This window comes from Pelodiscus sinensis, unplaced genomic scaffold (genome assembly GCF_049634645.1).
Source record: "Pelodiscus sinensis isolate JC-2024 unplaced genomic scaffold, ASM4963464v1 ctg72, whole genome shotgun sequence".
Classification (NCBI taxonomy): Eukaryota; Metazoa; Chordata; order Testudines; family Trionychidae; genus Pelodiscus; species Pelodiscus sinensis.
The window spans coordinates 110,183-136,097 of record NW_027465834.1 but is presented as its reverse complement, the minus strand read 5'-3'; the positions used below and the strand labels follow the sequence as shown (position 1 = coordinate 136,097).

The following is a 25,915-nucleotide window of genomic DNA, read 5'->3' as shown; positions in this document are numbered from 1 at the left end:
GCGGCTGCCGACCGCCCTCCTACTGGCCCCCCAGGTCACTCCCTGTTGCGCTCACGCCTCCCGATGGCACCCGTGCCGGATGCCTGGTCTGAGGGCAGCCCCCTGCTCACGCCCCAGAGGGCTGCTGTGTGGGGCCAGTCCCCCACCCCCGGCTGTGCTAGTGCCCAGCAAGGACAATGCTGTGCCCCCTGGGCCCAGGCCGCCCGGCCCCCTGCCCCCGAGGCACTGGGCTTGGACTATTCCCCTCTATGTGCTCCCCACCCGCTGCCGAGCCCCACGCGCCAGGCTGAGCCAGGGCCTGAAACCTCTGCCGCCTGCCCGCTTTGATTGGAAGAGCCGTGGGGGACGAGGCGATGGGAGGGACCCGGGCACCCCGAGCCGAGAGGCGGGGCCGGGACAGGCCCCGGGCTGTCTCCTGGCAGCCCAGGGGAGCAGACTCGGCAGACCAACGCAGCGGGAAAGCCGGTTTTATTGAGGACTCTGCCCGTTCCCACCCCGGGAGGGTCGGGGAGAAGCCTGGGCGAGCGCAGGTCCCGGGGGACGCAGGGCTCTGGGGTGGGGCAGGTAAGTGATCGCGCTTGGAGACCTACAGACAATACTTCAGAAGTCAAATACAAACCCACGGGCGCGCTGGGCGCAGGCACTTGGGAAGGAAGAGCAGCAGGGGGCGGGCGGGGGCTGCCCCGGGGCAGGGCACCCAGAGATTAACCCCCGCGCCCTGGAGCAAAGGCACTGGGTGGCGGGGGGCAGCCAGCAATAAGGCATCGGAGGTGAGGGGTGGGCTGGTGCAGTCTCTGTAGCTCTCCCCTGCCCACTGGCCCCAGGGCAGGGCCGAGCCGATGCCCGGAGACGCGAGCCCAAAAAAGGCACGAAGGCAAATGCCGGGGGAGGGGGCTGGGGGGGCAGTGGCAGCCCAGCCTCCTCGTGCGCACGGTGCACCAGGCGCTGTGGCCGTGTCAAGCAGAGCAGCGTGCGCCGTGGCTCTCTGGCTGCGGGTGGGCAGTGTCAGGTCGGCTCCCCTGGCGTGTCCAGGCGGCCCCGGGCCGAGGGCAGGCCTGCTGGCTGGCAGCGGCAGCCGTCTCTGCGGTGAGTGGGGTGGGGGCTCCGCTCGTGGCCACGCGCCCCTCAGTTCTGCCCCTCGTCCCGCAGCTCCGAGGGCAGGAACTTGTACTGCTGCTGCCGGATCATGGCCAGCTTCTTCCGGGCCTCCTCCAGCTCCCGCTCCTTCCGCAGCATCTCCTCCTGCGCCGCGATGATCTGCCAGGGAGAGCTGGGTGAGAGCCCGGCCTGGCGCCGGCCTGGGGCCCCGCGGCCCCGCCCTGCCCACGAGCCTGGGGCCCCGCGGCCCCGCCCACGAGCCTGGGGCCCTGCGGCCCCGCCCACGAGCCTGGGGCCCCGCGGCCCCGCCCACGAGCCTGGGGCCCTGCGGCCCCGCCCTGCCCACGAGCCTGGGGCCCCGCGGCCCCGCCCACGAGCCTGGGGCCCCGCGGCCCCGCCCACGAGCCTGGGGCCCCGCGGCCCCGCCCACGAGCCTGGGGCCCTGCGGCCCCGCCCTGCCCACGTGCCAAGCGAGCGCTGGCTGGAGCCCGCGTGTGCCCCGGCTACAGCTGGCATTGGCATGCTGAAGGGGTGCGTGTGGGCTCGCAGCTGGGCTCCCATTCCCTCCCCTGACCCTGGCTATCTGGCGCTGCGCGCAGTCCCCAGCCGTCCCCCTGCACCACGTGGCCAGAGCTCCCCTCCATATAACTTAACCGTGGGTCTCTCCCCGGAGGCCCCACCCAGCCGCCCCGGGTCTCTCCCCAGGGGACCCGCCCAGCCGCCCCAGGGCCGGGGTCTCTCCCCAGGGGCCCCACCCAGCCGCCCCGGGTCTCTCCCCGGGGGCTCCGCCCAGCCGCCCCGGGTCTCTCCCCGGAGGCCCCGCCCAGCCGCCCCGGGGCCGTGGTCTCTCCCCAGGGGCCCCGCCCAGCCGCCCCGGGTCTCTCCCCGGGGGCCCCGCCCAGCCGCCCCGGGGCCGTGGTCTCTCCCCGGGGGCCCCGCCCAGCCGCCCCGGGGCCGTGGTCTCTCCCCAGGGGCCCCACCCAGCCGCCCCAGGTCTCTCCCCGGGGGCCCCGCCCAGCCGCCCCAGGTCTCTCCCCGGGGGCCCCGCCCAGCCGCCCCAGGGCCGGGGTTTCTCCCCAGGGGCCCCACCCAGCCGCCCCAGGGCCGTGGTCTCTCCCCGGGGGCCCGCCCAGCCGCCCCGGGGCCGTGGTCTCTCCCCAGGGGCCCCGCCCAGCCGCCCTTGTCACGTGGCCTCTCCCCGGGGGCCCCGCCCAGCCGCCCTTGTCACGTGGCTGTCCCGATTCTGGCTGAGATATTAGCCCACGTACTCGGGCTGGAGCCAAACTAAGGTCAGAGCCCAGGGGCTGCGGTGGGGCAGACTCTCCCGCTGCAGGCTCCAGCAGCCTCCTCTGAGGCCTCTGCTGCCGCCCCCGGCAGGGCAGGACACCCTGGCTGGCAGCGGGCGACTCCTGTCTGGACCCTGCGCCCCTCAGCAGCTCGCCACAGGGGAGACGTTTCCAAGCGGGGGCGGGGGAGGAGCGTACTCGGGCTGCATCTGCTCACATGAGCAGGAGACAGGTGAGGGATGAGGTAGCAGGTCAGTAGGTTCCAGGGGTAACAGCTGGGAGAAGGGGCAGTCCCCCCTTCAAGCTGCCCACAGACTCCAGGCAGAGCTCCGCTCCTCACCTGCGCGATGCCTCCGACCATCTTCTCCTTCACCACCACCGGCTCGTTCTCCTGGTCCTGGAAGGTGGCTGCTTTCTGGGCTGCCTTCACCAGATTGTCGGAGGCCCTCTTCACGGCGTTGCCGGCGGCCTGGCAGCGGGAAAGGGACAGCAGCCACTGAACGGGCGCACGGCTCTGCGACCCGCGAGCGGGCAGCCACGGCCCAGCACCGACGTCAGGGGCTCCGGGCACATCGGGGCAGGCTGCACAGGGCCTGGCCTGGCGGAGTCAGCGAGGGCCAATGGGCGGGGCAGCCGGCGGGATATGGGGACTGCAGGGAGGGGGCCCCGCTCTGTGCCCGAGCTGTGGGTCATGCCGGCGCCAGGAGCCCCACGGGGGGCAGAACGTGACTTGTGACCCGGCAGGGGCTTGCTCTGGGGCCACGGGGGCCCAGCGCCCAGGGAGGGGTCGGGGCAGGACACGGACTCCACCGTGGGGCAGGGCCACAGCAAGGCCTGGGAGCCAGAGAACAGGCCCCCCGGCAGCACCTCGGGCACCACGAGCACTCGCCCCCATTAACCCCTCGAGCGCCAGCACCAGCCCTGCCCCCTTAAGTGTCAAGGGCCGCAAGTCCCTCCTTAACCCCTCGAGCGCCAGAGCCCGGCCCCACTGCCGCTGAGTCAGGATCCTCCCCCAACCCCTTAACCCCTCGAGTGCCAGAGCCCGGCCCCACTGCCGCTGAGTCAGGATCCTCCCCCAACCCCTTAACCCCTCGAGTGCCAGAGCCCGGCCCCACTACCGCTGAGTCAGGATCCCCCCCAACCCCTTAACCCCTCGAGTGCCAGAGCCCGGCCCCACTACCGCTGAGTCAGGGTCCTCCCCCAACCCCTTAACCCCTCGAGCGCCAGAGCCCGGCCCCACTGCCGCTGAGTCAGGATCCTCCCCCAACCCCTTAACCCCTCGAGCGCCAGAGCCCGGCCCCACTGCCGCTGAGTCAGGATCCTCCCCCAACCCCTTAACCCCTCGAGCGCCAGAGCCCGGCCCCACTACCGCTGAGTCAGGATCCTCCCCCAACCCCTTAACCCCTCGAGTGCCAGAGCCCGGCCCCACTGCCGCTGAGTCAGGGTCCTCCCCCAACCCCTTAACCCCTCGAGTGCCAGAGCCCGGCCCCACTGCCGCTGAGTCAGGGTCCTCCCCCAACCCCTTAACCCCTCGAGCGCCAGCACCAGCCCTGCCCCCTTAAGTGTCAAGGGCCGCAAGTCCCTCCTTAACCCCTCGAGCGCCAGAGCCCGGCCCCACTGCCGCTGAGTCAGGATCCCCCCCCAACCCCTTAACCCCTCGAGTGCCAGAGCCCGGCCCCACTACCGCTGAGTCAGGGTCCTCCCCCAACCCCTTAACCCCTCGAGTGCCAGAGCCCGGCCCCACTGCCGCTGAGTCAGGGTCCTCCCCCAACCCCTTAACCCCTCGAGTGCCAGAGCCCGGCCCCACTGCCGCTGAGTCAGGGTCCCCCCCAACCCCTTAACCCCTCGAGCGCCAGAGCCCGGCCCCACTGCCGCTGAGTCAGGGTCCCCCCCAACCCCTTAACCCCTCGAGTGCCAGAGCCCGGCCCCACTACCGCTGAGTCAGGGTCCTCCCCCAACCCCTTAACCCCTCGAGTGCCAGAGCCCGGCCCCACTGCCGCTGAGTCAGGATCCCCCCCCAACCCCTTAACCCCTCGAGTGCCAGAGCCCGGCCCCACTGCCGCTGAGTCAGGATCCTCCCCAACCCCTTAACCCCTCGAGTGCCAGAGCCCGGCCCCACTACCGCTGAGTCAGGATCCTCCCCCAACCCCTTAATCCCTCGAGTGCCAGAGCCCGGCCCCACTGCCGCTGAGTCAGGGTCCTCCCCCAACCCCTTAACCCCTCAAGTGCCAGAGCCCGGCCCCACTACCGCTGAGTCAGGGTCCCCCCCAACCCCTTAACCCCTCGAGTGCCAGAGCCCGGCCCCACTACCGCTGAGTCAGGGTCCTCCCCCAACCCCTTAATCCCTCGAGTGCCAGAGCCCGGCCCCACTACCGCTGAGTCAGGGTCCTCCCCCAACCCCTTAACCCCTCGAGTGCCAGAGCCCGGCCCCACTGCCGCTGAGTCAGGGTCCTCCCCCAACCCCTTAACCCCTCGAGTGCCAGAGCCCGGCCCCACTGCCGCTGAGTCAGGGTCCCCCCCAACCCCTTAACCCCTCGAGCGCCAGAGCCCGGCCCCACTGCCGCTGAGTCAGGATCCTCCCCAACCCCTTAACCCCTCGAGTGCCAGAGCCCGGCCCCACTACCGCTGAGTCAGGATCCTCCCCCAACCCCTTAACCCCTCGAGTGCCAGAGCCCGGCCCCACTACCGCTGAGTCAGGATCCTCCCCCAACCCCTTAACCCCTCGAGTGCCAGAGCCCGGCCCCACTACCGCTGAGTCAGGGTCCCCCCCAACCCCTTAATCCCTCGAGTGCCAGAGCCCGGCCCCACTGCCGCTGAGTCAGGGTCCCCCCCAACCCCTTAACCCCTCGAGCGCCAGAGCCCGGCCCCACTGCCGCTGAGTCAGGGTCCCCCCCAACCCCTTAACCCCTCGAGTGCCAGAGCCCGGCCCCACTACCGCTGAGTCAGGGTCCTCCCCCAACCCCTTAACCCCTCGAGTGCCAGAGCCCGGCCCCACTGCCGCTGAGTCAGGATCCCCCCCCAACCCCTTAACCCCTCGAGTGCCAGAGCCCGGCCCCACTGCCGCTGAGTCAGGATCCTCCCCAACCCCTTAACCCCTCGAGTGCCAGAGCCCGGCCCCACTACCGCTGAGTCAGGATCCTCCCCCAACCCCTTAATCCCTCGAGTGCCAGAGCCCGGCCCCACTGCCGCTGAGTCAGGGTCCTCCCCCAACCCCTTAACCCCTCAAGTGCCAGAGCCCGGCCCCACTACCGCTGAGTCAGGGTCCCCCCCAACCCCTTAACCCCTCGAGTGCCAGAGCCCGGCCCCACTACCGCTGAGTCAGGGTCCTCCCCCAACCCCTTAATCCCTCGAGTGCCAGAGCCCGGCCCCACTACCGCTGAGTCAGGGTCCTCCCCCAACCCCTTAACCCCTCGAGTGCCAGAGCCCGGCCCCACTGCCGCTGAGTCAGGGTCCTCCCCCAACCCCTTAACCCCTCGAGTGCCAGAGCCCGGCCCCACTGCCGCTGAGTCAGGGTCCCCCCCAACCCCTTAACCCCTCGAGCGCCAGAGCCCGGCCCCACTGCCGCTGAGTCAGGATCCTCCCCAACCCCTTAACCCCTCGAGTGCCAGAGCCCGGCCCCACTACCGCTGAGTCAGGATCCTCCCCCAACCCCTTAACCCCTCGAGTGCCAGAGCCCGGCCCCACTACCGCTGAGTCAGGATCCTCCCCCAACCCCTTAACCCCTCGAGTGCCAGAGCCCGGCCCCACTACCGCTGAGTCAGGGTCCCCCCCAACCCCTTAATCCCTCGAGTGCCAGAGCCCGGCCCCACTGCCGCTGAGTCAGGGTCCTCCCCCAACCCCTTAACCCCTCGAGCGCCAGAGCCCGGCCCCACTGCCGCTGAGTCAGGATCCTCCCCCAACCCCTTAACCCCTCGAGCGCCAGAGCCCGGCCCCACTGCCGCTGAGTCAGGGTCCTCCCCCAACCCCTTAACCCCTCGAGCGCCAGAGCCCGGCCCCACTGCCGCTGAGTCAGGATCCTCCCCCAACCCCTTAACCCCTCAAGTGCCAGAGCCCGGCCCCACTACCGCTGAGTCAGGGTCCCCCCCAACCCCTTAACCCCTCGAGTGCCAGAGCCCGGCCCCACTACCGCTGAGTCAGGGTCCCCCCCAACCCCTTAACCCCTCGAGTGCCAGAGCCCTGCCCCACTACCGCTGAGTCAGGATCCTCCCCAACCCCTTAACCCCTCGAGTGCCAGAGCCCGGCCCCACTACCACTCAGTCAGGGTCCCCCCCAACCCCTTAATCCCTCGAGTGCCAGAGCCCGGCCCCACTACCGCTGAGTCAGGATCCTCCCCCAACCCCTTAACCCCTCGAGTGCTAGAGCCCGGCCCCACTACCGCTGAGTCGGGGTCCTCCCCCAACCCCTTAACCCCTCGAGTGCCAGAGCCCGGCCCCACTACCGCTGAGTCAGGGTCCTCCCCCAACCCCTTAACCCCTCGAGTGCCAGAGCCCGGCCCCACTACCGCTGAGTCAGGATCCTCCCCCAACCCCTTAATCCCTCGAGTGCCAGAGCCCGGCCCCACTACCGCTGAGTCAGGGTCCTCCCCCAACCCCTTAACCCCTCGAGTGCCAGAGCCCGGCCCCACTACCGCTGAGTCAGGGTCCTCCCCCAACCCCTTAACCCCTCGAGTGCCAGAGCCCGGCCCCACTGCCGCTGAGTCAGGATCCTTCCCCAACCCCTTAACCCCTCGAGTGCCAGAGCCCTGCCCCACTACCGCTGAGTCAGGATCCTCCCCCACCCCCTTAACCCCTCGAGTGCCAGAGCCCGGCCCCACTGCCGCTGAGTCAGAGTCCTCCCCCAACCCCTTAACCCCTCGAGTGCCAGAGCCCGGCCCCACTACCGCTGAGTCAGGATCCTCCCCCAACCCCTTAACCCCTCGAGTGCCAGAGCCCTGCCCCACTGCCGCTGAGTCAGGATCCTCCCCCAACCCCTTAATCCCTCGAGTGCCAGAGCCCGGCCCCACTACCGCTGAGTCAGGATCCTCCCCCAACCCCTTAACCCCTCGAGCGCCAGAGCCCGGCCCCACTACCGCTCAGTCAGGATCCTCCCCCAACCCCTTAATCCCTCGAGTGCCAGAGCCCGGCCCCACTACCGCTGAGTCAGGATCCTCCCCCAACCCCTTAACCCCTCGAGCGCCAGAGCCCTGCCCCACTGCCGCTGAGTCAGGATCCCCCCCCAACCCCTTAACCCCTCGAGTGCCAGAGCCCGGCCCCACTACCGCTGAGTCAGGATCCTCCCCCAACCCCTTAACCCCTCGAGTGCCAGAGCCCGGCCCCACTGCCGCTGAGTCAGGATCCTCCCCCAACCCCTTAACCCCTCGAGTGCCAGAGCCCGGCCCCACTACCGCTGAGTCAGGGTCCTCCCCCAACCCCTTAACCCCTCGAGTGCCAGAGCCCGGCCCCACTACCGCTGAGTCAGGATCCTCCCCCAACTCCTTAACCCCTCGAGTGCCAGAGCCCGGCCCCACTACCGCTGAGTCAGGATCCTCCCCCAACTCCTTAACCCCTCGAGCGCCAGAGCCCGGCCCCACTACCGCTGAGTCAGGATCCTCCCCCAACCCCTTAACCCCTCGAGTGCCAGAGCCCTGCCCCACTGCCGCTGAGTCAGGATCTCCCCCAACCCCTTAGCCCCTCGAGTGCCAGAGCCCGGCCCCACTGCCGCTGAGTCAGGGTCCCCCCCAACCCCTTAACCCCTCGAGTGCCAGAGCCCGGCCCCACTACCGCTGAGTCAGGATCCTCCCCCAACCCCTTAACCCCTCGAGTACCAGAGCCCGGCCCCACTACCGCTGAGTCAGGATCCTCCCCCAACCCCTTAACCCCTCGAGTGCCAGAGCCCTGCCCCACTGCCGCTGAGTCAGGATCCTCCCCCAACCCCTTAACCCCTCGAGTGCTAGAGCCCTGCCCCACTGCCGCTGAGTCAGGGTCCTCCCCCAACCCCTTAACCCCTCGAGTGCCAGAGCCCGGCCCCACTACCGCTGAGTCAGGGTCCCCCCCAACCCCTTAACCCCTCGAGTGCCAGAGCCCGGCCCCACTACCGCTGAGTCAGGATCCTCCCGCAACCCCTTAACCCCTCGAGTGCTAGAGCCCGGCCCCACTACCGCTGAGTCAGGGTCCCCCCCAACCCCTTAACCCCTCGAGTGCTAGAGCCCGGCCCCACTACCGCTGAGTCAGGATCCTCCCCCAACCCCTTAACCCCTCGAGTGCTAGAGCCCGGCCCCACTACCGCTGAGTCAGGATCCTCCCCCAACCCCTTAACCCCTCGAGTGCCAGAGCCCGGCCCCACTACCGCTGAGTCAGGATCCTCCCCCAACCCCTTAACCCCTCGAGCGCCAGAGCCCGGCCCCACTACCGCTGAGTCAGGATCCTCCCCCAACCCCTTAACCCCTCGAGCGCCAGAGCCCGGCCCCACTACCGCTCAGTCAGGATCCTCCCCAACCCCTTAACCCCTCGAGTGCCAGAGCCCGGCCCCACTACCGCTGAGTCAGGATCCTCCCCCAACCCCTTAACCCCTCGAGTGCCAGAGCCCGGCCCCACTACCGCTGAGTCAGGGTCCCCCCCAACCCCTTAACCCCTCGAGTGCCAGAGCCCGGCCCCACTACCGCTGAGTCAGGATCCTCCCCCAACCCCTTAACCCCTCGAGTGCTAGAGCCCGGCCCCACTACCGCTGAGTCAGGGTCCCCCCCAACCCCTTAACCCCTCGAGTGCTAGAGCCCGGCCCCACTACCGCTGAGTCAGGATCCTCCCCCAACCCCTTAACCCCTCGAGTGCCAGAGCCCGGCCCCACTACCGCTGAGTCAGGGTCCTTCCCCAACCCCTTAACCCCTCGAGCGCCAGAGCCCGGCCCCACTGCCGCTGAGTCAGGATCCTCCCCCAACCCCTTAATCCCTCGAGCGCCAGAGCCCGGCCCCACTACCGCTGAGTCAGGATCCTCCCCCAACCCCTTAACCCCTCGAGTGCCAGAGCCCGGCCCCACTACCGCTGAGTCAGGATCCTCCCCCAACCCCTTAATCCCTCGAGTGCCAGAGCCCGGCCCCACTACCGCTGAGTCAGGATCCTCCCCCAACCCCTTAACCCCTCGAGTGCCAGAGCCCTGCCCCACTGCCGCTGAGTCAGGATCCTCCCCCAACCCCTTAACCCCTCGAGTGCCAGAGCCCGGCCCCACTACCGCTGAGTCAGGATCCTCCCCCAACCCCTTAACCCCTCGAGTGCCAGAGCCCGGCCCCACTACCGCTGAGTCAGGATCCTCCCCCAACCCCTTAACCCCTCGAGTGCCAGAGCCCGGCCCCACTACCGCTGAGTCAGGATCCTCCCCCAACCCCTTAACCCCTCGAGTGCCAGAGCCCGGCCCCACTACCGCTGAGTCAGGATCCTCCCCCAACCCCTTAACCCCTCGAGTGCCAGAGCCCGGCCCCACTACCGCTGAGTCAGGATCCTCCCCCAACCCCTTAATCCCTCGAGTGCCAGAGCCCGGCCCCACTACCGCTGAGTCGGGATCCTCCCCCAACCCCTTAACCCCTCGAGTGCCAGAGCCCGGCCCCACTACCGCTGAGTCAGGGTCCCCCCCAACCCCTTAACCCCTCGAGTGCCAGAGCCCGGCCCCACTACCGCTGAGTCAGGGTCCCCCCCAACCCCTTAACCCCTCGAGTGCCAGAGTCCGGCCCCACTACCGCTGAGTCAGGGTCCCCCCCAACCCCTTAACCCCTCGAGTGCCAGAGCCCGGCCCCACTACCGCTGAGTCAGGGTCCTCCCCCAACCCCTTAGCCCCTCGAGTGCCAGAGCCCGGCCCCACTACCGCTGAGTCGGGATCCTCCCCCAACCCCTTAACCCCTCGAGTGCCAGAGCCCGGCCCCACTACCGCTGAGTCGGGGTCCTCCCCCAACCCCTTAACCCCTCGAGTGCCAGAGCCCGGCCCCACTACCGCTGAGTCAGGGTCCTCCCCCAACCCCTTAACCCCTCGAGTGCCAGAGCCCGGCCCCACTACCGCTGAGTCAGGATCCTCCCCCAACCCCTTAATCCCTCGAGTGCCAGAGCCCGGCCCCACTACCGCTGAGTCAGGGTCCTCCCCCAACCCCTTAACCCCTCGAGTGCCAGAGCCCGGCCCCACTACCGCTGAGTCAGGGTCCTCCCCCAACCCCTTAACCCCTCGAGTGCCAGAGCCCGGCCCCACTGCCGCTGAGTCAGGATCCTTCCCCAACCCCTTAACCCCTCGAGTGCCAGAGCCCTGCCCCACTACCGCTGAGTCAGGATCCTCCCCCACCCCCTTAACCCCTCGAGTGTCAGAGCCCGGCCCCACTGCCGCTGAGTCAGAGTCCTCCCCCAACCCCTTAACCCCTCGAGTGCCAGAGCCCGGCCCCACTACCGCTGAGTCAGGATCCTCCCCCAACCCCTTAACCCCTCGAGTGCCAGAGCCCTGCCCCACTGCCGCTGAGTCAGGATCCTCCCCCAACCCCTTAATCCCTCGAGTGCCAGAGCCCGGCCCCACTACCGCTGAGTCAGGATCCTCCCCCAACCCCTTAACCCCTCGAGCGCCAGAGCCCGGCCCCACTACCGCTCAGTCAGGATCCTCCCCCAACCCCTTAATCCCTCGAGTGCCAGAGCCCGGCCCCACTACCGCTGAGTCAGGATCCTCCCCCAACCCCTTAACCCCTCGAGCGCCAGAGCCCTGCCCCACTGCCGCTGAGTCAGGATCCCCCCCCAACCCCTTAACCCCTCGAGTGCCAGAGCCCGGCCCCACTACCGCTGAGTCAGGATCCTCCCCCAACCCCTTAACCCCTCGAGTGCCAGAGCCCGGCCCCACTGCCGCTGAGTCAGGATCCTCCCCCAACCCCTTAACCCCTCGAGTGCCAGAGCCCGGCCCCACTGCCGCTGAGTCAGGATCCTCCCCCAACCCCTTAACCCCTCGAGTGCCAGAGCCCGGCCCCACTACCGCTGAGTCAGGATCCTCCCCCAACCCCTTAACCCCTCGAGTGCCAGAGCCCGGCCCCACTACCGCTGAGTCAGGGTCCCCCCCAACCCCTTAACCCCTCGAGTGCCAGAGCCCGGCCCCACTGCCGCTGAGTCAGGATCCCCCCCAACCCCTTAACCCCTCGAGTGCCAGAGCCCGGCCCCACTGCCGCTGAGTCAGGATCCCCCCCCAACCCCTTAACCCCTCGAGTGCCAGAGCCCAGCCCCACTACCGCTGAGTCAGGGTCCTCCCCCAACCCCTTAACCCCTCGAGTGCCAGAGCCCGGCCCCACTACCGCTGAGTCAGGGTCCCCCCCAACCCCTTAACCCCTCGAGTGCCAGAGCCCGGCCCCACTGCCGCTGAGTCAGGATCCCCCCCAACCCCTTAACCCCTCGAGTGCCAGAGCCCGGCCCCACTGCCGCTGAGTCAGGATCCCCCCCCAACCCCTTAACCCCTCGAGTGCCAGAGCCCAGCCCCACTACCGCTGAGTCAGGGTCCTCCCCCAACCCCTTAACCCCTCGAGTGCCAGAGCCCGGCCCCACTACCGCTGAGTCAGGGTCCTCCCCCAACCCCTTAACCCCTCGAGTGCCAGAGCCCGGCCCCACTACCGCTGAGTCAGGATCCTCCCCCAACTCCTTAACCCCTCGAGTGCCAGAGCCCGGCCCCACTACCGCTGAGTCAGGATCCTCCCCCAACTCCTTAACCCCTCGAGCGCCAGAGCCCGGCCCCACTACCGCTGAGTCAGGATCCTCCCCCAACCCCTTAACCCCTCGAGTGCCAGAGCCCTGCCCCACTGCCGCTGAGTCAGGATCTCCCCCAACCCCTTAGCCCCTCGAGTGCCAGAGCCCGGCCCCACTGCCGCTGAGTCAGGGTCCCCCCCAACCCCTTAACCCCTCGAGTGCCAGAGCCCGGCCCCACTACCGCTGAGTCAGGATCCTCCCCCAACCCCTTAACCCCTCGAGTACCAGAGCCCGGCCCCACTACCGCTGAGTCAGGATCCTCCCCCAACCCCTTAACCCCTCGAGTGCCAGAGCCCTGCCCCACTGCCGCTGAGTCAGGATCCTCCCCCAACCCCTTAACCCCTCGAGTGCTAGAGCCCTGCCCCACTGCCGCTGAGTCAGGGTCCTCCCCCAACCCCTTAACCCCTCGAGTGCCAGAGCCCGGCCCCACTACCGCTGAGTCAGGGTCCCCCCCAACCCCTTAACCCCTCGAGTGCCAGAGCCCGGCCCCACTACCGCTGAGTCAGGATCCTCCCGCAACCCCTTAACCCCTCGAGTGCTAGAGCCCGGCCCCACTACCGCTGAGTCAGGGTCCCCCCCAACCCCTTAACCCCTCGAGTGCTAGAGCCCGGCCCCACTACCGCTGAGTCAGGATCCTCCCCCAACCCCTTAACCCCTCGAGTGCTAGAGCCCGGCCCCACTACCGCTGAGTCAGGATCCTCCCCCAACCCCTTAACCCCTCGAGTGCCAGAGCCCGGCCCCACTACCGCTGAGTCAGGATCCTCCCCCAACCCCTTAACCCCTCGAGCGCCAGAGCCCGGCCCCACTACCGCTGAGTCAGGATCCTCCCCCAACCCCTTAACCCCTCGAGCGCCAGAGCCCGGCCCCACTACCGCTCAGTCAGGATCCTCCCCAACCCCTTAACCCCTCGAGTGCCAGAGCCCGGCCCCACTACCGCTGAGTCAGGATCCTCCCCCAACCCCTTAACCCCTCGAGTGCCAGAGCCCGGCCCCACTACCGCTGAGTCAGGGTCCCCCCCAACCCCTTAACCCCTCGAGTGCCAGAGCCCGGCCCCACTACCGCTGAGTCAGGATCCTCCCCCAACCCCTTAACCCCTCGAGTGCTAGAGCCCGGCCCCACTACCGCTGAGTCAGGGTCCCCCCCAACCCCTTAACCCCTCGAGTGCTAGAGCCCGGCCCCACTACCGCTGAGTCAGGATCCTCCCCCAACCCCTTAACCCCTCGAGTGCCAGAGCCCGGCCCCACTACCGCTGAGTCAGGGTCCTTCCCCAACCCCTTAACCCCTCGAGCGCCAGAGCCCGGCCCCACTGCCGCTGAGTCAGGATCCTCCCCCAACCCCTTAATCCCTCGAGCGCCAGAGCCCGGCCCCACTACCGCTGAGTCAGGATCCTCCCCCAACCCCTTAACCCCTCGAGTGCCAGAGCCCGGCCCCACTACCGCTGAGTCAGGATCCTCCCCCAACCCCTTAATCCCTCGAGTGCCAGAGCCCGGCCCCACTACCGCTGAGTCAGGATCCTCCCCCAACCCCTTAACCCCTCGAGTGCCAGAGCCCTGCCCCACTGCCGCTGAGTCAGGATCCTCCCCCAACCCCTTAACCCCTCGAGTGCCAGAGCCCGGCCCCACTACCGCTGAGTCAGGATCCTCCCCCAACCCCTTAACCCCTCGAGTGCCAGAGCCCGGCCCCACTACCGCTGAGTCAGGATCCTCCCCCAACCCCTTAACCCCTCGAGTGCCAGAGCCCGGCCCCACTACCGCTGAGTCAGGATCCTCCCCCAACCCCTTAACCCCTCGAGTGCCAGAGCCCGGCCCCACTACCGCTGAGTCAGGATCCTCCCCCAACCCCTTAATCCCTCGAGTGCCAGAGCCCGGCCCCACTACCGCTGAGTCGGGATCCTCCCCCAACCCCTTAACCCCTCGAGTGCCAGAGCCCGGCCCCACTACCGCTGAGTCAGGGTCCCCCCCAACCCCTTAACCCCTCGAGTGCCAGAGCCCGGCCCCACTACCGCTGAGTCAGGGTCCCCCCCAACCCCTTAACCCCTCGAGTGCCAGAGTCCGGCCCCACTACCGCTGAGTCAGGGTCCCCCCCAACCCCTTAACCCCTCGAGTGCCAGAGCCCGGCCCCACTACCGCTGAGTCAGGGTCCTCCCCCAACCCCTTAGCCCCTCGAGTGCCAGAGCCCGGCCCCACTACCGCTGAGTCGGGATCCTCCCCCAACCCCTTAACCCCTCGAGTGCCAGAGCCCGGCCCCACTACCGCTGAGTCGGGGTCCTCCCCCAACCCCTTAACCCCTCGAGTGCCAGAGCCCGGCCCCACTACCGCTGAGTCAGGGTCCTCCCCCAACCCCTTAACCCCTCGAGTGCCAGAGCCCGGCCCCACTACCGCTGAGTCAGGATCCTCCCCCAACCCCTTAATCCCTCGAGTGCCAGAGCCCGGCCCCACTACCGCTGAGTCAGGGTCCTCCCCCAACCCCTTAACCCCTCGAGTGCCAGAGCCCGGCCCCACTACCGCTGAGTCAGGGTCCTCCCCCAACCCCTTAACCCCTCGAGTGCCAGAGCCCGGCCCCACTGCCGCTGAGTCAGGATCCTTCCCCAACCCCTTAACCCCTCGAGTGCCAGAGCCCTGCCCCACTACCGCTGAGTCAGGATCCTCCCCCACCCCCTTAACCCCTCGAGTGTCAGAGCCCGGCCCCACTGCCGCTGAGTCAGAGTCCTCCCCCAACCCCTTAACCCCTCGAGTGCCAGAGCCCGGCCCCACTACCGCTGAGTCAGGATCCTCCCCCAACCCCTTAACCCCTCGAGTGCCAGAGCCCTGCCCCACTGCCGCTGAGTCAGGATCCTCCCCCAACCCCTTAATCCCTCGAGTGCCAGAGCCCGGCCCCACTACCGCTGAGTCAGGATCCTCCCCCAACCCCTTAACCCCTCGAGCGCCAGAGCCCGGCCCCACTACCGCTCAGTCAGGATCCTCCCCCAACCCCTTAATCCCTCGAGTGCCAGAGCCCGGCCCCACTACCGCTGAGTCAGGATCCTCCCCCAACCCCTTAACCCCTCGAGCGCCAGAGCCCTGCCCCACTGCCGCTGAGTCAGGATCCCCCCCCAACCCCTTAACCCCTCGAGTGCCAGAGCCCGGCCCCACTACCGCTGAGTCAGGATCCTCCCCCAACCCCTTAACCCCTCGAGTGCCAGAGCCCGGCCCCACTGCCGCTGAGTCAGGATCCTCCCCCAACCCCTTAACCCCTCGAGTGCCAGAGCCCGGCCCCACTGCCGCTGAGTCAGGATCCTCCCCCAACCCCTTAACCCCTCGAGTGCCAGAGCCCGGCCCCACTACCGCTGAGTCAGGATCCTCCCCCAACCCCTTAACCCCTCGAGTGCCAGAGCCCGGCCCCACTGCCGCTGAGTCAGGTTCCTCCCCCAACCCCTTAACCCCTCGAGTGCCAGAGCCCGGCCCCACTGCCGCTGAGTCAGGATCCTCCCCCAACCCCTTAATCCCTCGAGTGCCAGAGCCCGGCCCCACTACCGCTCAGTCTGGATCCTCCCCCAACCCCTTAACCCCTCGAGTGCCAGAGCCCGGCCCCACTACCGCTGAGTCAGGATCCTCCCCCAACCCCTTAACCCCTCGAGCGCCAGAGCCCGGCCCCACTACCGCTGAGTCGGGATCCTCCCCCAACTCCTTAACCCCTCGAGTGCCAGAGCCCGGCCCCACTACCGCTGAGTCGGGATCCTCCCCCAACCCCTTAACCCCTCGAGTGCCAGAGCCCGGCCCCACTACCGCTGAGTCAGGATCCTCCCCCAACCCCTTAACCCCTCGAGTGCCAGAGCCCGGCCCCACTACCGCTGAGTCAGGATCCTCCCCCAACCCCTTAACCCCTCGAGTGCCAGAGCCCGGCCCCACTACCGCTGAGTCAGGATCCTCCCCCAACCCCTTAACCCCTCGAGTGCCAGAGCCCGGCCCCACTACCGCTGAGTCAGGATCCTCCCCCAACCCCTTAACCCCTCGAGTGCCAGAGCCCGGCCCCACTACCGCTGAGTCAGGATCCTCCCCCAACCCCTTAACCCCTCGAGTGCCAGAGCCCGGCCCCACTACCGCTGAGTCAGGATCCTCCCCCAACCCCTTAATCCCTCGAGTGCCAGAGCCCGGCCCCACTACCGCTGAGTCGGGATCCTCCCCCAACCCCTTAACCCCTCGAGTGCCAGAGCCCGGCCCCACTACCGCTGAGTCAGGGTCCCCCCCAACCCCTTAACCCCTCGAGTGCCAGAGCCCGGCCCCACTACCGCTGAGTCAGGGTCCCCCCCAACCCCTTAACCCCTCGAGTGCCAGAGTCCGGCCCCACTACCGCTGAGTCAGGGTCCCCCCCAACCCCTTAACCCCTCGAGTGCCAGAGCCCGGCCCCACTACCACTGAGTCAGGGTCCTCCCCCAACCCCTTAGCCCCTCGAGTGCCAGAGCCCGGCCCCACTACCGCTGAGTCGGGATCCTCCCCCAACCCCTTAACCCCTCGAGTGCCAGAGCCCGGCCCCACTACCGCTGAGTCGGGGTCCTCCCCAACCCCTTAACCCCTCGAGTGCCAGAGCCCGGCCCCACTACCGCTGAGTCAGGGTCCTCCCCCAACCCCTTAACCCCTCGAGTGCCAGAGCCCGGCCCCACTACCGCTGAGTCAGGATCCTCCCCCAACCCCTTAACCCCTCGAGTGCCAGAGCCCGGCCCCACTGCCGCTGAGTCAGGATCCTCCCCCAACCCCTTAATCCCTCGAGCGCCAGAGCCCGGCCCCACTGCCGCTGAGTCAGGGTCCTCCCCCAACCCCTTAACCCCTCGAGTGCCAGAGCCCGGCCCCACTACCTTTGAGTCAGGGTCCTCCCCCAACCCCTTAACCCCTCGAGTGCCAGAGCCCGGCCCCACTACCGCTGAGTCAGGGTCCTCCCCCAACCCCTTAACCCCTCGAGTGCCAGAGCCCGGCCCCACTGCCGCTGAGTCAGGATCCTTCCCCAACCCCTTAACCCCTCGAGTGCCAGAGCCCTGCCCCACTACCGCTGAGTCAGGATCCTCCCCCACCCCCTTAACCCCTCGAGTGCCAGAGCCCGGCCCCACTGCCGCTGAGTCAGAGTCCTCCCCCAACCCCTTAACCCCTCGAGTGCCAGAGCCCGGCCCCACTACCGCTGAGTCAGGATCCTCCCCCAACCCCTTAACCCCTCGAGTGCCAGAGCCCTGCCCCACTGCCGCTGAGTCAGGATCCTCCCCCAACCCCTTAACCCCTCGAGTGCCAGAGCCCGGCCCCACTACCGCTGAGTCAGGATCCTCCCCCAACCCCTTAACCCCTCGAGCGCCAGAGCCCGGCCCCACTGCCGCTGAGTCAGGATCCTCCCCCAACCCCTTAATCCCTCGAGTGCCAGAGCCCGGCCCCACTACCGCTGAGTCAGGATCCTCCCCCAACCCCTTAACCCCTCGAGCGCCAGAGCCCGGCCCCACTACCGCTCAGTCAGGATCCTCCCCCAACCCCTTAATCCCTCGAGCGCCAGAGCCCGGCCCCACTACCGCTGAGTCAGGATCCTCCCCCAACCCCTTAACCCCTCGAGCGCCAGAGCCCTGCCCCACTGCCGCTGAGTCAGGATCCCCCCCCAACCCCTTAACCCCTTGAGTGCCAGAGCCCGGCCCCACTACCGCTGAGTCAGGATCCTCCCCCAACCCCTTAACCCCTCGAGTGCCAGAGCCCGGCCCCACTGCCGCTGAGTCAGGATCCTCCCCCAACCGCTTAACCCCTCGAGTGCCAGAGCCCGGCCCCACTGCCGCTGAGTCAGGATCCTCCCCCAACCCCTTAACCCCTCGAGTGCCAGAGCCCGGCCCCACTACCGCTGAGTCAGGATCCTCCCCCAACCCCTTAACCCCTCGAGTGCCAGAGCCCGGCCCCACTGCCGCTGAGTCAGGTTCCTCCCCCAACCCCTTAACCCCTCGAGTGCCAGAGCCCGGCCCCACTGCCGCTGAGTCAGGATCCTCCCCCAACCCCTTAATCCCTCGAGTGCCAGAGCCCGGCCCCACTACCGCTCAGTCTGGATCCTCCCCCAACCCCTTAACCCCTCGAGTGCCAGAGCCCGGCCCCACTGCCGCTGAGTCAGGATCCTCCCCCAACCCCTTAACCCCTCGAGCGCCAGAGCCCGGCCCCACTACCGCTGAGTCAGGATCCTTCCCCAACCCCTTAACCCCTCGAGTGCCAGAGCCCGGCCCCACTACCGCTGAGTCAGGATCCTCCCCCAACCCCTTAACCCCTCGAGTGCCAGAGCCCGGCCCCACTGCCGCTGAGTCAGGATCCTCCCCCAACCCCTTAACCCCTCGAGTGCCAGAGCCCGGCCCCACTACCGCTGAGTCAGGATCCTCCCCCAACCCCTTAACCCCTCGAGTGCCAGAGCCCGGCCCCACTACCGCTGAGTCAGGATCCTCCCCCAACCCCTTAACCCCTCGAGTGCCAGAGCCCGGCCCCACTACCGCTGAGTCGGGGTCCTCCCCAACCCCTTAACCCCTCGAGTGCCAGAGCCCGGCCCCACTACCGCTGAGTCAGGGTCCTCCCCCAACCCCTTAACCCCTCGAGTGCCAGAGCCCGGCCCCACTACCGCTGAGTCAGGATCCTCCCCCAACCCCTTAATCCCTCGAGTGCCAGAGCCCGGCCCCACTACCGCTGAGTCAGGGTCCTCCCCCAACCCCTTAACCCCTCGAGTGCCAGAGCCCGGCCCCACTACCGCTGAGTCAGGGTCCTCCCCCAACCCCTTAACCCCTCGAGTGCCAGAGCCCGGCCCCACTGCCGCTGAGTCAGGATCCTTCCCCAACCCCTTAACCCCTCGAGTGCCAGAGCCCTGCCCCACTACCGCTGAGTCAGGATCCTCCCCCACCCCCTTAACCCCTCGAGTGCCAGAGCCCGGCCCCACTGCCGCTGAGTCAGAGTCCTCCCCCAACCCCTTAACCCCTCGAGTGCCAGAGCCCGGCCCCACTACCGCTGAGTCAGGATCCTCCCCCAACCCCTTAACCCCTCGAGTGCCAGAGGCCTGCCCCACTGCCGCTGAGTCAGGATCCTCCCCCAACCCCTTAATCCCTCGAGTGCCAGAGCCCGGCCCCACTACCGCTGAGTCAGGATCCTCCCCCAACCCCTTAACCCCTCGAGCGCCAGAGCCCGGCCCCACTACCGCTCAGTCAGGATCCTCCCCCAACCCCTTAATCCCTCGAGTGCCAGAGCCCGGCCCCACTACCGCTGAGTCAGGATCCTCCCCCAACCCCTTAACCCCTCGAGTGCCAGAGCCCGGCCCCACTGCCGCTGAGTCAGGATCCTCCCCCAACCCCTTAACCCCTCGAGTGCCAGAGCCCGGCCCCACTGCCGCTGAGTCAGGATCCTCCCCCAACCCCTTAACCCCTCGAGTGCCAGAGCCCGGCCCCACTACCGCTGAGTCAGGATCCTCCCCCAACCCCTTAACCCCTCGAGTGCCAGAGCCCGGCCCCACTACCGCTGAGTCAGGGTCCCCCCCAACCCCTTAACCCCTCGAGTGCCAGAGCCCGGCCCCACTACCGCTGAGTCAGGATCCTCCCCCAACCCCTTAATCCCTCGAGTGCCAGAGCCCGGCCCCACTACCGCTGAGTCAGGATCCTCCCCCAACCCCTTAACCCCTCGAGCGCCAGAGCCCGGCCCCACTACCGCTCAGTCAGGATCCTCCCCCAACCCCTTAATCCCTCGAGTGCCAGAGCCCGGCCCCACTACCGCTGAGTCAGGATCCTCCCCCAACCCCTTAACCCCTCGAGTGCCAGAGCCCGGCCCCACTGCCGCTGAGTCAGGATCCTCCCCCAACCCCTTAACCCCTCGAGTGCCAGAGCCCGGCCCCACTGCCGCTGAGTCAGGATCCTCCCCCAACCCCTTAACCCCTCGAGTGCCAGAGCCCGGCCCCACTACCGCTGAGTCAGGATCCTCCCCCAACCCCTTAACCCCTCGAGTGCCAGAGCCCGGCCCCACTACCGCTGAGTCAGGGTCCTCCCCCAACCCCTTAACCCCTCGAGTGCCAGAGCCCGGCCCCACTGCCGCTGAGTCAGGATCCTTCCCCAACCCCTTAACCCCTCGAGTGCCAGAGCCCTGCCCCACTACCGCTGAGTCAGGATCCTCCCCCACCCCCTTAACCCCTCGAGTGCCAGAGCCCGGCCCCACTGCCGCTGAGTCAGAGTCCTCCCCCAACCCCTTAACCCCTCGAGTGCCAGAGCCCGGCCCCACTACCGCTGAGTCAGGATCCTCCCCCAACCCCTTAACCCCTCGAGTGCCAGAGGCCTGCCCCACTGCCGCTGAGTCAGGATCCTCCCCCAACCCCTTAATCCCTCGAGTGCCAGAGCCCGGCCCCACTACCGCTGAGTCAGGATCCTCCCCCAACCCCTTAACCCCTCGAGCGCCAGAGCCCGGCCCCACTACCGCTGAGTCAGGATCCTCCCCCAACCCCTTAACCCCTCGAGTGCCAGAGCCCGGCCCCACTGCCGCTGAGTCAGGATCCTCCCCCAACCCCTTAACCCCTCGAGTGCCAGAGCCCGGCCCCACTGCCGCTGAGTCAGGATCCTCCCCCAACCCCTTAACCCCTCGAGTGCCAGAGCCCGGCCCCACTACCGCTGAGTCAGGATCCTCCCCCAACCCCTTAACCCCTCGAGTGCCAGAGCCCGGCCCCACTGCCGCTGAGTCAGGATCCTCCCCCAACCCCTTAACCCCTCGAGTGCCAGAGCCCGGCCCCACTGCCGCTGAGTCAGGATCCTCCCCCAACCCCTTAATCCCTCGAGTGCCAGAGCCCGGCCCCACTACCGCTCAGTCTGGATCCTCCCCCAACCCCTTAACCCCTCGAGTGCCAGAGCCCGGCCCCACTACCGCTGAGTCAGGATCCTCCCCCAACCCCTTAACCCCTCGAGCGCCAGAGCCCGGCCCCACTACCGCTGAGTCGGGATCCTCCCCCAACTCCTTAACCCCTCGAGTGCCATTGCCCGGCCCCACTACCGCTCAGTCGGGATCCTCCCCCAACCCCTTAACCCCTCGAGTGCCAGAGCCCTGCCCCACTACCGCTGAGTCAGGATCCTCCCCCAACCCCTTAATCCCTCGAGTGCCAGAGCCCGGCCCCACTACCGCTGAGTCAGGATCCTCCCCCAACCCCTTAACCCCTCGAGTGCCAGAGCCCGGCCCCACTACCGCTGAGTCAGGATCCTCCCCCAACCCCTTAACCCCTCCAGTGCCAGAGCCCGGCCCCACTACCGCTGAGTCAGGATCCTCCCCCAACCCCTTAACCCCTCCAGTGCCAGAGCCCGGCCCCACTGCCGCTGAGTCAGGATCCTCCCCCAACCCCTTAACCCCTCGAGTGCCAGAGCCCTGCCCCACTACCGCTGAGTCAGGATCCCCCCCAATCCCTTAATCCCTCGAGTGCCAGAGCCCGGCCCCACTACCGCTGAGTCAGGATCCTCCCCCAACCCCTTAACCCCTCGAGTGCCAGAGCCCGGCCCCACTACCGCTGAGTCAGGATCTCCCCCAACCCCTTAGCCCCTCGAGTGCCAGAGCCCTGCCCCACTGCCGCTGAGTCAGGATCCCCCCCCAACCCCTTAACCCCTCGAGTGCCAGAGCCCGGCCCCACTACCGCTGAGTCGGGATCCTCCCCCAACCCCTTAACCCCTCGAGTGCCAGAGCCCGGCCCCACTACCGCTGAGTCAGGATCCTCCCCCAACCCCTGAACCCCTCGAGTGCCAGAGCCCGGCCCCACTACCGCTGAGTCGGGATCCTCCCCCAACCCCTTAACCCCTCGAGTGCCAGAGCCCGGCCCCACTACCGCTGAGTCAGGGTCCTCCCCCAACCCCTTAACCCCTCGAGCGCCAGAGCCCTGCCCCACTGCCGCTGAGTCAGGGTCCTCCCCCAACCCCTTAACCCCTCGAGTGCCAGAGCCCGGCCCCACTACTGCTGAGTAAGGGTCCTCCCCCAACCCCTTAACCCCTCGAGTGCCAGAGCCCGGCCCCACTGCCGCTGAGTCAGGATCCTTCCCCAACCCCTTAACCCCTCGAGTGCCAGAGCCCTGCCCCACTACCGCTGAGTCAGGATCCTCCCCCACCCCCTTAACCCCTCGAGTGCCAGAGCCCGGCCCCACTGCCGCTGAGTCAGAGTCCTCCCCCAACCCCTTAACCCCTCGAGTGCCAGAGCCCGGCCCCACTACCGCTGAGTCAGGATCCTCCCCCAACCCCTTAACCCCTCGAGTGCCAGAGCCCTGCCCCACTGCCGCTGAGTCAGGATCCTCCCCCAACCCCTTAACCCCTCGAGTGCCAGAGCCCGGCCCCACTACCGCTGAGTCAGGATCCTCCCCCAACCCCTTAACCCCTCGAGCGCCAGAGCCCGGCCCCACTGCCGCTGAGTCAGGATCCTCCCCCAACCCCTTAATCCCTCGAGTGCCAGAGCCCGGCCCCACTACCGCTGAGTCAGGATCCTCCCCCAACCCCTTAACCCCTCGAGCGCCAGAGCCCGGCCCCACTACCGCTCAGTCAGGATCCTCCCCCAACCCCTTAATCCCTCGAGCGCCAGAGCCCGGCCCCACTACCGCTGAGTCAGGATCCTCCCCCAACCCCTTAAACCCTCGAGCGCCAGAGCCCTGCCCCACTGCCGCTGAGTCAGGATCCCCCCCCAACCCCTTAACCCCTTGAGTGCCAGAGCCCGGCCCCACTACCGCTGAGTCAGGATCCTCCCCCAACCCCTTAACCCCTCGAGTGCCAGAGCCCGGCCCCACTGCCGCTGAGTCAGGATCCTCCCCCAACCGCTTAACCCCTCGAGTGCCAGAGCCCGGCCCCACTGCCGCTGAGTCAGGATCCTCCCCCAACCCCTTAACCCCTCGAGTGCCAGAGCCCGGCCCCACTACCGCTGAGTCAGGATCCTCCCCCAACCCCTTAACCCCTCGAGTGCCAGAGCCCGGCCCCACTGCCGCTGAGTCAGGTTCCTCCCCCAACCCCTTAACCCCTCGAGTGCCAGAGCCCGGCCCCACTGCCGCTGAGTCAGGATCCTCCCCCAACCCCTTAATCCCTCGAGTGCCAGAGCCCGGCCCCACTACCGCTCAGTCTGGATCCTCCCCCAACCCCTTAACCCCTCGAGTGCCAGAGCCCGGCCCCACTACCGCTGAGTCAGGATCCTCCCCCAACCCCTTAACCCCTCGAGCGCCAGAGCCCGGCCCCACTACCGCTGAGTCAGGATCCTTCCCCAACCCCTTAACCCCTCGAGTGCCAGAGCCCGGCCCCACTACCGCTGAGTCAGGATCCTCCCCCAACCCCTTAACCCCTCGAGTGCCAGAGCCCGGCCCCACTGCCGCTGAGTCAGGATCCTCCCCCAACCCCTTAACCCCTCGAGTGCCAGAGCCCGGCCCCACTACCGCTGAGTCAGGATCCTCCCCCAACCCCTTAACCCCTCGAGTGCCAGAGCCCGGCCCCACTACCGCTGAGTCAGGATCCTCCCCCAACCCCTTAATCCCTCGAGTGCCAGAGCCCGGCCCCACTACCGCTGAGTCAGGGTCCTCCCCCAACCCCTTAACCCCTCGAGTGCCAGAGCCCGGCCCCACTACCGCTGAGTCAGGGTCCTCCCCCAACCCCTTAACCCCTCGAGTGCCAGAGCCCGGCCCCACTGCCGCTGAGTCAGGATCCTTCCCCAACCCCTTAACCCCTCGAGTGCCAGAGCCCTGCCCCACTACCGCTGAGTCAGGATCCTCCCCCACCCCCTTAACCCCTCGAGTGCCAGAGCCCGGCCCCACTGCCGCTGAGTCAGAGTCCTCCCCCAACCCCTTAACCCCTCGAGTGCCAGAGCCCGGCCCCACTACCGCTGAGTCAGGATCCTCCCCCAACCCCTTAACCCCTCGAGTGCCAGAGGCCTGCCCCACTGCCGCTGAGTCAGGATCCTCCCCCAACCCCTTAATCCCTCGAGTGCCAGAGCCCGGCCCCACTACCGCTGAGTCAGGATCCTCCCCCAACCCCTTAACCCCTCGAGCGCCAGAGCCCGGCCCCACTACCGCTCAGTCAGGATCCTCCCCCAACCCCTTAATCCCTCGAGTGCCAGAGCCCGGCCCCACTACCGCTGAGTCAGGATCCTCCCCCAACCCCTTAACCCCTCGAGTGCCAGAGCCCGGCCCCACTGCCGCTGAGTCAGGATCCTCCCCCAACCCCTTAACCCCTCGAGTGCCAGAGCCCGGCCCCACTGCCGCTGAGTCAGGATCCTCCCCCAACCCCTTAACCCCTCGAGTGCCAGAGCCCGGCCCCACTACCGCTGAGTCAGGATCCTCCCCCAACCCCTTAACCCCTCGAGTGCCAGAGCCCGGCCCCACTGCCGCTGAGTCAGGATCCTCCCCCAACCCCTTAACCCCTCGAGTGCCAGAGCCCGGCCCCACTGCCGCTGAGTCAGGATCCTCCCCCAACCCCTTAATCCCTCGAGTGCCAGAGCCCGGCCCCACTACCGCTCAGTCTGGATCCTCCCCCAACCCCTTAACCCCTCGAGTGCCAGAGCCCGGCCCCACTACCGCTGAGTCAGGATCCTCCCCCAACCCCTTAACCCCTCGAGCGCCAGAGCCCGGCCCCACTACCGCTGAGTCGGGATCCTCCCCCAACTCCTTAACCCCTCGAGTGCCAGAGCCCGGCCCCACTACCGCTCAGTCGGGATCCTCCCCCAACCCCTTAACCCCTCGAGTGCCAGAGCCCTGCCCCACTACCGCTGAGTCAGGATCCTCCCCCAACCCCTTAATCCCTCGAGTGCCAGAGCCCGGCCCCACTACCGCTGAGTCAGGATCCTCCCCCAACCCCTTAACCCCTCGAGTGCCAGAGCCCGGCCCCACTACCGCTGAGTCAGGATCCTCCCCCAACCCCTTAACCCCTCCAGTGCCAGAGCCCGGCCCCACTACCGCTGAGTCAGGATCCTCCCCCAACCCCTTAACCCCTCCAGTGCCAGAGCCCGGCCCCACTGCCGCTGAGTCAGGATCCTCCCCCAACCCCTTAACCCCTCGAGTGCCAGAGCCCTGCCCCACTACCGCTGAGTCAGGATCCCCCCCAACCCCTTAATCCCTCGAGTGCCAGAGCCCGGCCCCACTACCGCTGAGTCAGGATCCTCCCCCAACCCCTTAACCCCTCGAGTGCCAGAGCCCGGCCCCACTACCGCTGAGTCAGGATCTCCCCCAACCCCTTAGCCCCTCGAGTGCCAGAGCCCTGCCCCACTGCCGCTGAGTCAGGATCCCCCCCCAACCCCTTAACCCCTCGAGTGCCAGAGCCCGGCCCCACTACCGCTGAGTCGGGATCCTCCCCCAACCCCTTAACCCCTCGAGTGCCAGAGCCCGGCCCCACTACCGCTGAGTCAGGATCCTCCCCCAACCCCTGAACCCCTCGAGTGCCAGAGCCCGGCCCCACTACCGCTGAGTCGGGATCCTCCCCCAACCCCTTAACCCCTCGAGTGCCAGAGCCCGGCCCCACTACCGCTGAGTCAGGGTCCTCCCCCAACCCCTTAACCCCTCGAGCGCCAGAGCCCTGCCCCACTGCCGCTGAGTCAGGGTCCTCCCCCAACCCCTTAACCCCTCGAGTGCCAGAGCCCGGCCCCACTACTGCTGAGTAAGGGTCCTCCCCCAACCCCTTAACCCCTCGAGTGCCAGAGCCCGGCCCCACTGCCGCTGAGTCAGGATCCTTCCCCAACCCCTTAACCCCTCGAGTGCCAGAGCCCGGCCCCACTGCCGCTGAGTCAGGATCCTTCCCCAACCCCTTAACCCCTCGAGTGCCAGAGCCCGGCCCCACTACCGCTGAGTCAGGGTCCCCCCCAACCCCTTAACCCCTCG

At 68.3% G+C, this 25,915-nt stretch overlaps 1 protein-coding gene across 1 annotated transcript in view; it reads right to left on the bottom strand.

Annotated features, from left to right (window-relative positions):
- Positions 1-451: 451 nt before the first annotated feature.
- LOC142823549 (talin-1-like) overlaps positions 452-25,915 on the bottom strand; it is a 135,641-nt gene continuing 110,177 nt past the window's right edge. The window contains 2 exon segments of the mRNA XM_075914738.1: positions 452-1,257; positions 2,725-2,853. Coding sequence (XP_075770853.1) covers positions 1,126-1,257; positions 2,725-2,853 — 261 coding nt within the window. The 3' untranslated portion in view covers positions 452-1,125.